The sequence below is a fragment of the Carcharhinus amblyrhynchos genome, chromosome 3 (assembly GCF_965287045.1).
Source record: "Carcharhinus amblyrhynchos chromosome 3, sCarAmb.v2.hapA, whole genome shotgun sequence".
Classification (NCBI taxonomy): Eukaryota; Metazoa; Chordata; class Chondrichthyes; order Carcharhiniformes; family Carcharhinidae; genus Carcharhinus; species Carcharhinus amblyrhynchos.
This window is the reverse complement of record NC_137326.1, coordinates 1,545,766-1,558,420: the sequence shown is the minus strand read 5'-3', so window position 1 is coordinate 1,558,420 and position 12,655 is coordinate 1,545,766. Positions and strand designations below refer to the sequence as shown.

The window sequence follows — 12,655 nt, the reverse complement described above, 5'->3', positions numbered from 1 at the left end:
TAGGGGAGAGTGTACATGGGGGTGTGGGAGGGGGAATGGGGGGGAGAGTCAGTGATAGGGGAGAGTGTACATGGGGGTGTGGGAGAGGGAATGGGGGGAGAGTCAGTGACAGGGGAGAGTGTACATGGGGGTGTGGGAGGGGGAATGGGGGAGAGTCAGTGATAGGGGAGAGTGTACATGGGGGTGTGGGAGGGGGAATGGGGGATAGAGTCAGTGATAGGGGAGAGTGTACATGGGGGTGTGGGAGAGGGAATGGGGGGAGAGTCAGTGATAGGGGAGAGTGTACATGGGGTGTGGGAGGGGAATGAGGGGAGAGTCAGTGATAGGGGAGAGTGTACATGGGGGTGTGGGAGGGGGAATGGGGGGGAGAGTCAGTGATAGGGGAGAGTGTACATGGGGGTGTGGGAGAGGGAATGGGGGGGAGAGTCAGTGATAGGGGAGAGTGTACATGGGGGTGTGGGAGGGGGAATGAGGGGAGAGTCAGTGATAGGGGAGAGTGTACATGGGGGTGTGGGAGGGGGAATGGGGGGAGAGTCAGTGATAGGGGAGAGTGTACATGGGGGTGTGGGAGAGGGAATGGGGGGGAGAGTCAGTGATAGGGGAGAGTGTACATGGGGGTGTGGGAGGGGGAATGAGGGGAGAGTCAGTGATAGGGGAGAGTGTACATGGGGGTGTGGGAGGGGGAATGGGGGGAGAGTCAGTGATAGGGGAGAGTGTACATGGGGGTGTGGGAGAGGGAATGGGGGGGAGAGTCAGTGATAGGGGAGAGTGTACATGGGGGTGTGGGAGAGGGAATGGGGGGTAGAGTCAGTGATAGGGGAGAGTGTACATGGGGGTGTGGGAGGGGGAATGAGGGGAGAGTCAGTGATAGGGGAGAGTGTACATGGGGGTGTGGGAGGGGGAATGGGGGGGAGAGTCAGTGATAGGGGAGAGTGTACATGGGGGTGTGGGAGAGGGAATGGGGGGTAGAGTCAGTGATAGGGGAGAGTGTACATGGGGGTGTGGGAGGGGGAATGAGGGGAGAGTCAGTGATAGGGGAGAGTGTACATGGGGGTGTGGGAGGGGGAATGGGGGGGAGAGTCAGTGATAGGGGAGAGTGTACATGGGGGTGTGGGAGGGGAATGAGGGGAGAGTCAGTGATAGGGGAGAGTGTACATGGGGGTGTGGGAGAGGGAATGGGGGGGAGAGTCAGTGATAGGGGAGAGTGTTCATGGGGGTGTGGGAGAGGGAATGGGGGGGAGAGTCAGTGATAGGGGAGAGTGTACATGGGGGTGTGGGAGGGGGAATGGGGGGAGAGTCAGTGATAGGGGAGAGTGTACATGGGGGTGTGGGAGGGGGAATGGGGGGAGAGTCAGTGATAGGGGAGAGTGTACATGGGGGTGTGGGAGGGGGAATGGGGGGTAGAGTCAGTGATAGGGGAGAGTGTACATGGGGGTGTGGGAGGGGGAATGGGGGTAGAGTCAGTGATAGGGGAGAGTGTACATGGGGGTGTGGGAGGGGGAATGGGGGGTAGAGTCAGTGATAGGGGAGAGTGTACATGGGGGTGTGGGAGGGGGAATGGGGGGTAGAGTCAGTGATAGGGGAGAGTGTACATGGGGGTGTGGGCGGGGGAATGGGGGGAGAGTCAGTGATAGGGGAGAGTGTACATGGGGGTGTGGGAAGGGGAATGGGGGGTAGAGTCAGTGATAGGGGAGAGTGTACATGGGGGTGTGGGAGGGGGGAATGGGGGGGAGAGTCAGTGATAGGGGAGAGTGTACATGGGGGTGTGGGCGGGGGAATGGGGGGGGAGAGTTTCTTTCTGCTTTCTCAGTTATGTAAAATATCTGTCAATCATTCTTTATTCTTCTCGAATCCTGGGAAAATAAGCCTAGTTTAAATATTCTTTTCTCATCCACTGACCTTTGGCTCCTCACAGTTGAAGAAGGAAAGCATGACTGGCCTCAAACATTCACAGATTTGAATGGAGTTCTGAAGGTTCGTTGCAGGTTTTAGATGTTTGTGAAGAGGTAGGACAGAGAGAAATCCGCAAAGGGACTGGCAAAGATTTGGACACAAAAGAAAGTACTTTTGAAATGTGTAGATGACGCCAAATTGGGGTAGAGTTAACACTGGGGAAAAGTGTATCAAAATCATAGAATGCATCAAATCCCCACAGCACAGAACACAAGGCAGCATGAATATAATGGCATCTTCGAGGAGCAATCAGCCAGTGACGATCAGTCTCCACAGTAATTCAGAGACGGAACATGTTGCTAAAAGGAATAAAAAATCTGCACACCATTCGGAAAACAAGAGAGGAATCCGGGATAAAGGAACAGAGGAATCCGGGATAAAGGAACAGAGGGATTCGGGACAAAGGAACAGAGGGATTCGGGACAAAGGAACAGAGGGATTCGGGGCAAAGGAACAGAGGGATCCGGGACAAAGGAACAGAGGGATCCGGGACAAAGGAACAGAGGGATTCGGGACAAAGGAACAGAGGGATTCGGGACAAAGGAACAGAGGGATCCGGGACAAAGGAACAGAGGGATTCGGGACAAAGGAACAGAGGGATTCGGGGCAAAGGAACAGAGGGATTCGGGACAAAGGAACAGAGGGATTCGGGATAAAGGAACAGAGGGATTCGGGACAAAGGAACAGAGGGATTCGGGACAAAGGAACAGAGGGATTCGGGACAAAGGAACAGAGGGATTCGGGACAAAGGAACAGAGGGATCTGGGACAAAGGAACAGAGGGATTCGGGACAAAGGAACAGAGGGATCCGGGATAAAGGAACAGAGGGATTCGGGACAAAGGAACAGAGGGATTCGGGACAAAGGTACAGAGGGCTTCAGGGTTGAAGTGTCACAAAACCCTGAGATTAGTGATGAGGAACAATGAGGCTGTAAAAAATACTGAGGGTCATTTCTCAAGCTGGAGAACGGAAACGCAGGGAGTTCTGTTTAATTTGTGTGGAATCTCGAGGAGGTAATGTGACCAGTTCCAGTCTCAATATTCTAAAACGGATATGCAGGCATTAGAGAAACCGTAGGAAGAATTATAGCAGAATCTGAAGCTTGAACCATCAGGGAATATGGTTCCATCAGGGAACAAAAGATAGGTTGAGCGAGGTTGATTGGGATATTTCACACAAGGGATTCAAAGGCTAGATACAGAGAAGGGATTTCTGCTTCTGTGAGTTCAAAACATGGGATCATTAATTGCAAAATAGTCACTTATAAATCCGATGATAAACTGAGGAGAAAACTCTTTACCCAGAGAGTGGGGAGAATGTGGGACTCGCTTCCACAGAGAGTGGGGAGAATGTGGGACTCGCTTCCACAGGGAGTGGGGAGAATGTGGGACTCACTCCCACAGAGAGTGGGGAGAATGTGGGACTCGCTCCCACGGGGAGTGGGGAGAATGTGGGACTCGCTTCCACAGGGAGTGGGGAGAATGTGGGACTCACTCCCACAGGGAGTGGGGAGAATGTGGGACTCACTCCCACAGAGAGTGGGGAGAATGTGGGACTCGCTCCCACGGGGAGTGGGGAGAATGTGGGACTCGCTCCCACGGGGAGTGGGGAGAATGTGGGACTCGCTCCCACGGGGAGTGGGGAGAATGTGGGACTCACTCCCACAGAGAGTGGGGAGAATGTGGGACTCGCTCCCACGGGGAGTGGGGAGAATGTGGGACTCGCTCCCACGGGGAGTGGGGAGAATGTGGGACTCACTCCCACAGAGAGTGGGGAGAATGTGGGACTCGCTCCCACAGGGAGTGGGGAGAATGTGGGACTCGCTCCCACGGGGAGTGGGGAGAATGTGGGACTCGCTCCCACAGGGAGTGGGGAGAATGTGGGACTCGCTCCCACAGGGAGTGGGGAGAATGTGGGACTCGCTCCCATGGGGAGGGGGGAGAATGTGGGACTCGCTCCCACGGGGAGGGGGGAGAATGTGGGACTCGCTCCCACGGGGAGTGGGGAGAATGTGGGACTCGCTCCCACGGGGAGTGGTTGAGGTGAGTAGTTTAAATGTTGTGCTGATTTGATTGTGTAGTGAGTTTGGTTTTACAAACTGCCTGGTCATAACAGTAGTGGATAATGTCACTGTGGGAGCTGTATTGTGCCAGGCTGTAAAGTTATTTGCAGTTTACACGAACACAAGAACTAGGAGCAGGAGTCGGCCATCTGGCCCCTCGAGCCTGCTCCCCATTCAATAAGATCATGGCTGATCTTTTTGTGGACTCAGATCCACTTACCCACCCACTCACCATAACCTTTAATTCCTTTACAGTTCAAAAATTTATCTATCCTTACCTTAAGTACATTCAATGAGGGAGCCTCAACTGCGTCACTGGGCAGGGAATTCCACAGATTCACAATCCTTTGTGTGAAGAAGTTCCTCCTCAACTCAGTCCTAAATCTGCTCCCCCTTATTTTGAGGCTATGCCCCCTAGTTCTAGTTTCACCCACCAGTGGAAACAACTTCCCTGCTTCTATCTAATCTATTCCCTTCATCATCTTGTATGTTTCTATAAGATCTTCCCCCATTCTTCTGAATTCCAATGAGTTTAGCCCCAGTCTACTCAGTCTCTCCTCATAAGCCAACCCTCTCAACTCCAGAATCAACCTAGTGAATCTCCTCTGCACCCCCTCCAGTGCCAGTATATCCTTTCTCAAGTAAGGAGAACACCTGTTCCAGATGTTGGCACAAGTGGTGCCAATCCCACCCACGGTGATTGTTTGTTCTGATCATTGAGCTGGTTTCTTGCTTGCCTCCCCATGGCTGGTTGAAGAGGAACCTCTTCCCAGAGGATCTCCTGTCTGGTACCAGTCAGCCGTCGCCCTCTGAGATTGTAACTCACCATCACAGAATCCACTAAACATCACTGGTAAAGCCAAGCTCTGGAACCTTCCAGGTACTACCAGCCAGGCCGGCTGTACCCAGGGCTCAGGGTCCACCACATCCTGGGGTCATTCTGGTTCCCCAATATATTTGCAGCCAATAATGGAGATGCATTTCAGGGGAAACTGGGATAAACAGCAGCTACAGGGAAGGATATTGTGATTGGGGGAGATGGAGAGGCGGAGCGAGGAAGGTCAGTGGAACAGTTGTGCCATTGGGCTGTTTCTGTGGCCCTGCATTCAGGGTCATTTGATGAATGATGTGTAGAGGAGCACAGTTCTGACAGTGACTGTTTTCCCACAGCGATGGCGGCATCTCACCACTCCTGTGTGGGGCTCACATCATCTGCAGTACATGGCAACCGACACAACATCAAAGTTTCTGTCAACAGACAGTCAGAGCCAGGGACACAAGGAGAAGGAGACAGCGATCTAGCAATGGTAGAGAGCAGAATCGCTGCAACCTTCACTCCAAATAGCCTCGCAGCTCTGCCATGTTCTGTGCGTGACTGTTGACATATCATCTGTTCCAGTTCCGATTCTACATGCAAATTCCAAAGTGTTTTGTACAGAATGTGGCTGCAAATATAGATGTAATGATTGGGTCTATTTTTTCAGACATGTTTGTCTTTGCTTTGTAAATTCGCACAGATTAGAAAACTGCTGTCAGCACCAGTAACTCCGTCCGATAGTAGATATTGAGGTTAAAATTCTCAACAATCAATGCTCTTAATGCCAGATTGATCATACAATCTCTTTCCGTCTTGTTGGTCTGGGCTGAGTAACGAACAAAGCTTGAAGGTCACATTGATTAGCCTCTTCGGATCGAGCAAGCCAGGTACGTGGGTGAGAACAGAGGGTCGGTGTATGAAGGACTGAGCGTCAGGAAGAGATTCGTTACACCGAGGTTCAGGTTAGCGGGATAAGTGATTGAGGCAAAGAACACTCAGTGAAATCTCACTACCATTCGCTGTGGTGGGATCTTGCTGTCCCGTTGATAGCACACTCTCAGGTTTCCCAGCAGCAAGGTGTGTTCAACAGAAGACCCCTTTGACAATGACAGGACCGTAAGTTCCCACCACTGGTAAGTGCGCATCCCCTCCCATCACTAGCAGAGAGGGAGAGGACCCCAGCCATAGAATTCATTTAAATTGTAACAAGACATAATAAGGAGATAGCATCACCAAATCACATTGAATAATTACAGAAAGAGACCATTCGGCCAGGCTTGTCTGTACTGGCTCTCCAGATGAGTGATTTTTCCAGTGCCATTCCTTTCCCTTTTATAGGTAGTAAATAATAGCAGAGTTGATATTCAGTGAGGGTGAGACTGGATGGAAGAAAAATTCTTTGCTGATTCACTCTTGAATATCATCAATTTTTCACAGGAACTGCAATGTCTAAATTTAATTTAATTCTCTCACTTGCTCAATGCCAGGTTGATATGTGTGAATAGGGAGCAGTATTGTGTCCATTCAGCCTATTCACAGTATTACATTTCACTCACAACTCCCAGCATCAACTTCACTGATTTGTACCCAACCTGCGAGAGTTGAAGAAAGTTAACTTTTAATCTCAAGACATTTCAAAGAACTTCACAGTTAACAAAGTATTTCAACATAAGTTTGACCCCAGCAAACCCTCGCAATAGGAGCATGAGGATGGATCAGGAATGTGTGTTAATTGAGGGATAAATGTTGAGCAGGACATCCCCCACCCCCCCCCCCCCCCCCGTACTTCTCTGAAATGCCAGGAGATCTTTTCCAGATGATTGTGTTAGTCTAGATGATGGACCCAAGTCTGGAGTGAGACTTGAATCCACCACAACCTTCTAACTCAAAAGAGAAAGTACTTCCCAGTGGGACAGATTTACACATTATAATCATCACTCTCATCCCTAAGGCTGTCTTCAAACTAGAATGTTTCATTATTGATCAAGTTATCTGTCAGGAATTGAAGTCAAATCCATTCTCTCACTAATGACTCAAGCTCTCCCTCACTAGGCAATCAAAGACTGAGCAGTTTTAGTAGCACTGAGTTTCTGCAGGAGTTAAAGATTTTTGTGGTTGGTTCACTGATCAATGTGCCAAAATTCATCAAGATCTCAGTTGGTGAAATGAAAGGACTTTCTGACAGAGTGTGATGGGTTGTATGAGAATGTGGGACACGCGGGAGGCTTGTGTGATTTTATCAGATTGAAAACCATCATCTCAGTCAGAAGTGGATATTTTGCAATGTGATGTTGTAAAGACTCTTGCTGTGTAGGATAAACGAGAAGATTTCTTCTCCGTTACAGAGTTTTCATTTTCACATGTCTGCGGGTTATTAACTGAACAAATCAAACTTGCTGCAGCTTATAAAATGCAATAAATTTTAAAACATTGATGTGAATCTGTTTCCTGTTTTTATCAAGATTTTCACACCATGGCTGGACCAGCATTTTATTCCCCAACCTTAGTTGCCCTTAAGAAGGTGGTAGTGAGCTGCCTGGAAGTGTAGGTACACCCACAGTGCTGCTGGGAGGGAGTTCCAGGAGGTTTTCCAGTAATGGTAAAGGAACAGCGATACAGTTCCAGGTCAGGATGGTGAGTTGCTGGGACTGGAATTTGAAAGGCTCCTGATGGTAGAAGTTTCAGGGTCATCAAGTAATATTCTGAGTTCAGAGTTCAAAGAACACAGAAGGTCATTTGACCCAGAATATCTGTCCCTCAGTCCCATAACCCAGCTATGGGTCTGGAGTAACATGTAGGCCAGGTCAGGTAAGAATGGCAGATTTCCTTCCCTAAAGGACATTAGTGACCCAGATGGGTTTTTCCGACAATCGAAAATGATTTCATGGTGATTAGTAGATTCTTAATTCCAGATACTTTTCATTGAATCAAATTTCACCATCTGCCTTGGCAGGAATCAAACTTGGGTCCCCAAAACATGAGCTGAATTTCTGGATTAATAGTCTAGCGATAATACCACTGGACCTTCCCTGAATCTGCATCCACCGCCCTTTAAGGCAGCGCATTCGAGATCACAATAACTGACTGGGTGAAACATCCTTCTCATCTCCCCCTCTGAATCCTTTCCTGATTCTCTGTTACCCTCAGACACCCAGCCTCCTCTCACTTCCGCCTCATTGAGTCAATGAAACGTCTTCATGATTTTGAATGCCTGATTAAATCGCTTCATAACGTCTCTGCTGTAAAGAGAACAATCTCAGCTTCTCTGGTCTCTCCGCATTCTCTGGCGTCACATAGGCCTGGCACCAATCCAGTGAATCTTGTATTGGGGCCTGTGCACAGTGTCAGTGGTTGAACTGTGAGCCCAGTGACAGGGACACTGTTCAAGGTAATAGTTTGATCTTGGATTGCTGCTCTGTACAGAGACTGACGGGAGTTATTGGAAACAGCCAGTCAATACTAACTGAGTTGTTGCTCTGTTAGAACACGAGAGGGCTCCAGGGAGCTCACTTGCTTCACTCTGTTACAAGCTGTGATTTTCTGTGAGATTAAAGGAAGGTCTTTGCCCTTGGAAGCTCATCACTCCCCATTCCTTCCATCCGTGTTTCTCAGTGTGTGTGTGTGTCATTAGGCAGCACTGGGGGGGGTGGGGAGGGGGTGTAAATGGAGGCGTGTGAGTGGCTGGAAATCCTCACAGAAGTGAAATTTTCCCATTTCAACACGGTGGGAATCAAAGTGTCTGCAGAGGAACGTCGGGCAGGTGGAACCAGCAAGAGAGCAAACTGGGAGACTAGTGTTTAACATCAATTTCTGCTGATTTAGTTCACCAGAGTTAAATGACAAGATGTTGTATTGTAACGCAGATCATATTAAATGGAGGTCCAAGCTCAAAGGGCCGAATGGCCTACTCCAGCATCTATTTCCTGTGTTTCTGTTTCTCTGCAAGAGTTTCTTATGGGAGGCCATCACCTCGATTAAATTCACCAGAGAAAACAGCTGAGTGCCGCACTGTCAGAGGGTCAGTGCTGAGGGAGTGCCGCACTGTCAGAGGGTCAGTGCTGAGGGAGTGCCGCACTATCAGAGGGTCAGTGCTGAGGGAGTGCCGCACTGTCAGAGGGTCAGTGCTGAGGGAGTGCCGCACTGTCAGAGGGTCAGTGCTGAGGGAGTGCCGCACTGTCAGAGGGTCAGTGCTGAGGGAGTGCCGCACTGTCAGAGGGTCAGTGCTGAGGGAGTGCCGCACTGTCAGAGGGTCAGTGCTGAGGGAGTGCCGCACTGTCAGAGGGTCAGTGCTGAGGGAGTGCCACACTGTCAGATACTGTGGTCTGGATATTTTGAGTTGTGGGGGATTGGTATTGTGAGTTTTTGTGGCGGGGGGGGGTGCCGGTGGTGGTAGATTTCAGGCTATGTCTCAGTCTATATTGTGATTGATGAGTGACTGCTACATGTTCAATCTGGCCTCAAATCCACCCTGGCCCGGGGTTCCTCCATGATGTGGAGATGCCAGTGTTGGACTGGGGTAAACATAGTAACGAGTCTCACAGCACCAGGTTAAAGTCCAACAGGTTTATTTGCAGCAAACACCACTAGCTTTCAGAGTGCTGCTCCTTCATCAGGTAAGTGGGAGTTCTGTTCACAAACAGGGCTTATAAAGACACACACTCAGTTTACAAAATAATAGTTAGAATGTGAGTCTTTACAGGTAATCTAGTCTCAAAGGTACAGACAACGTGAGTGGAGAGAGGGTTAAGTACAGGTTAAAGAGATATGTATTGTCTCCAGACAGGACAGTTAGTGAGATTTTACAAGCCCAGGCAGGTCATGGGGGTTACAGATAGTGTGACATGAACCCAAGATCCTGGTTGAGGCCGTCCTCATGTGTGGAACTTGGCTATCAGTCTCTGCTCAGTCACTCTGTGCTGTCGTGTGTCGTGAAGGCCGCCTTAGAGAACCTTTACTCGAAGATCAGAGGCCGAATGCCTGTGACCGCTGAAGTGTTCGCCAACAGGAAGAGAACAGTCTTGCCTGGTGAGTGTCCAGCGGTGTTCATTCATCCGTTGTCGTAGCATCTGCATGGTCTCCCTAATGTACCATGCTTCGGGACATCCTTTCCTGCAGCATATCAGGTAGACAACGTTGGCCGAGTTGCAAGAGTATGTACCATGTACCTGGTGGATGGTGTTCTCATGTGAGATGATGGCATCCGTGTCGATGATCCGGCATGTCTTGCAGAGGTTGCTGTGGCAGGGTTGTGTGGTGTTGTGGTCACTGTTCTCCTGAAGGCTGGGTAGTTTGCTGCAAACAATGGTCTGTTTGAGGTTGTGCGGTTGTTTGAAGGCAAGAAGTGGGGGTGTGGGGATGACCCTGGCGAGATGTTTGTCTTCGTCAGTGACATGTTGAAGGCTCCGGAGAAGACATCATAGCTTTTCTACTCTGGGAAAGTACTGGACCACGAAGGGTACTCTGTCCACTGTGTCCCGTGTTTGTCTTCTGAGGAGGTCGATGTGGTTTATTGATGTGGCACATCGGAACAGTCGATCTATGAGTCGAGCACCATATCCTGTTCTTATGAGGGCATCTTTCAGCATCTGGAGGTGTCTGTCACAATCCTCCTCATCTGAGCAGCAGACAAACACGGGACACAGTGAACAGAGGACCTTACGTCATCCAGTACTTCCCTGGAGCAGAGAAACTATGACATCTTCGGAAACCTTCAACATGTCACTGACGAAGAAGAACATCTCACCAAGGCCATCCCCACACCCCCACTTCTTGCCTTCAAACAACCGCACAACCTCAAACAGACCATTGCCCACAGCAAACTACCCAGCCTTCAGGAGAACAGTGACCACAACACCACACAACCCTGCCACAGCACCCTCTGCAAGACATGCTGGATCATCGATACAGTTGACATCGTCTCATGTGAGAACACCATCCACCAGGTACACGGTACATACTCTTGCAACTCGGCCAACATTGTCTACCTGATAAGCTGCAGAAAAGGATGTTCCAAGACACGGTACATTGGGGAGACCATGCAGGCATGCAGACACCTGTTGTCGCAGTGTCTGCTATGACAACAGGTGAATGAACACCATTCGACAATCACCAGGTGAGACTGTTCTCTTCCTGTTGGGGTAATACTTAAGCGGTCACGGGAAGGCCTCTGATCTTTGGATAAATGTTTTCCAAGGCGGCCTTCACGACACACAACAGCGCAGAGTTGCTGAGCAGAGACTGATAGCCAGGTTCCTCACACATGAGGACGGACTCAACCAGGATCTTGTGTTCATGTCACACTATCTGTAACCCCCACAACTTGCCTGGACTTGTAAAATCTCACTAACTGTCCTGGCTGGAGACAATACACATCTTTTTAATCTGTGCTTAACCATCTCGCCACTCACATAGTCTGTACCTTTAAGACTTGTTTAGCTGTAAAGATTTGCATTCCAACTATTATTTTGTAAATTGAGTTTGTGTCTTTATATGCCCTGTTTGTGAACAGAACTCCCACTTACCTGACGAAGGAGCAGGGCTATCAAATAAACCTGTTGGACTTTAACCTGGTGTTGTGAGACTTCTTACTGTGTTCATCCTGGATCCCACGTGGATCCCACACAGATTCCACACTGATTCCACATGCAGTGAGTTGAGTTGGACACCATTGATTCCGCTCTGCGTCAATTGAGGATTTTGTCTCGAAGAATAATCACTGGCAATGGTTCCTCTTCTTGCTCCTTAATCCTGGTGTCTCCGGGGATCTATCCTTCACCCCACTTCTATTTCTATCTCCACGCTGCTGGCTGGGAAGACTGTCTGAAGACACAGTGTGGGTTTTCACATTTTATTGAGCTCTTGCTCACACCCACCTCTCTCAACACAGTCACTGTCACTAAATTATCCGACTGATTATCCAACACCCACGACTGGATGAGCAGAAATTTCCTCCAATTAAATATTGGGAAGGCTGGAGCCATTGTTCCTGGTTCCTGCTCCAAGCTCTGTTCCCTAGCAACAGGCTCTATCCGTCTCCATGACAACATGCTGACATTAAGTCAGTCTGTTTATATCTTGGTCACATTTGATTCGCAGAGGCGCGTCTGGCCTCAATTTTACACTGACACTGGGTTGACCTCCTTCCATCTCTGTGACGATGCAGAGCCTGCTCAGCTGATCCACTGTGGAAACCCTCGTCCATGGCTTTATTACCTCTGCACCCAACCAATCCACTCAGCTAATCCAATCCAGCTCACACTTGGCTGCTCCCTCAGAATTTACCCTCAATAAACACAGGAACAGGAATTAGGAGCAGGAGAAGGCCATTTGGCCCTTTGAGCCTGCACCTTCATTCATTATAATCATGTCAGATTACCAAACTCAACAGCCTGACCCCACCTTCCCGTGCTCTCTGATCCCCTTCATTCCAATGAGTGATATCTAATCGCTTCTTGAAAACGTACAAGGCGGAACTGTCTCCAAAAATCTCTAACTGTTGAATGGGTAAGAAAATGGGAAGTTTCCTCATCAGCTTTCTCAGGAAGGGGGGATTTATGGCCCTCTGTGCGGTATAGATGCTGTAATGTGATTCTCACTAGTGGGCAGTGGGTGGGGGGTGGAGTCTCAGCTCAGCCGGGAAGCCGGCTGCTGAGCTCTAGGGGCACCATTGTGCAGGCTCTCCAATCTCTCAGTGTACTGTGCACACTGTATACCGGGAGGTCTGTAACTCCCACCCACCCTCCCCCATGGACATCATCCTCTCCTCACGCACCTTACCCCCTGGACATCACCCCCTCCACCACCCCATCCCCCATCAGGCATC

The 12,655-nt window shown here is 49.7% G+C and overlaps 1 protein-coding gene across 1 annotated transcript in view; it reads left to right on the top strand.

The window, feature by feature from the left end:
• Window positions 1-7,259, top strand: part of LOC145362743 (sodium- and chloride-dependent creatine transporter 1-like) — a 119,899-nt gene extending 112,640 nt beyond the window's left edge. The window contains exon 14 of the mRNA XM_080218603.1: window positions 5,187-7,259. Within this exon, the coding sequence (XP_080074729.1) occupies window positions 5,187-5,318 (132 nt within the window). The 3' untranslated portion in view covers window positions 5,319-7,259. The remainder of the gene's footprint in view (window positions 1-5,186) is intronic.
• The last annotated feature ends 5,396 nt before the right edge of the window (window positions 7,260-12,655 follow it).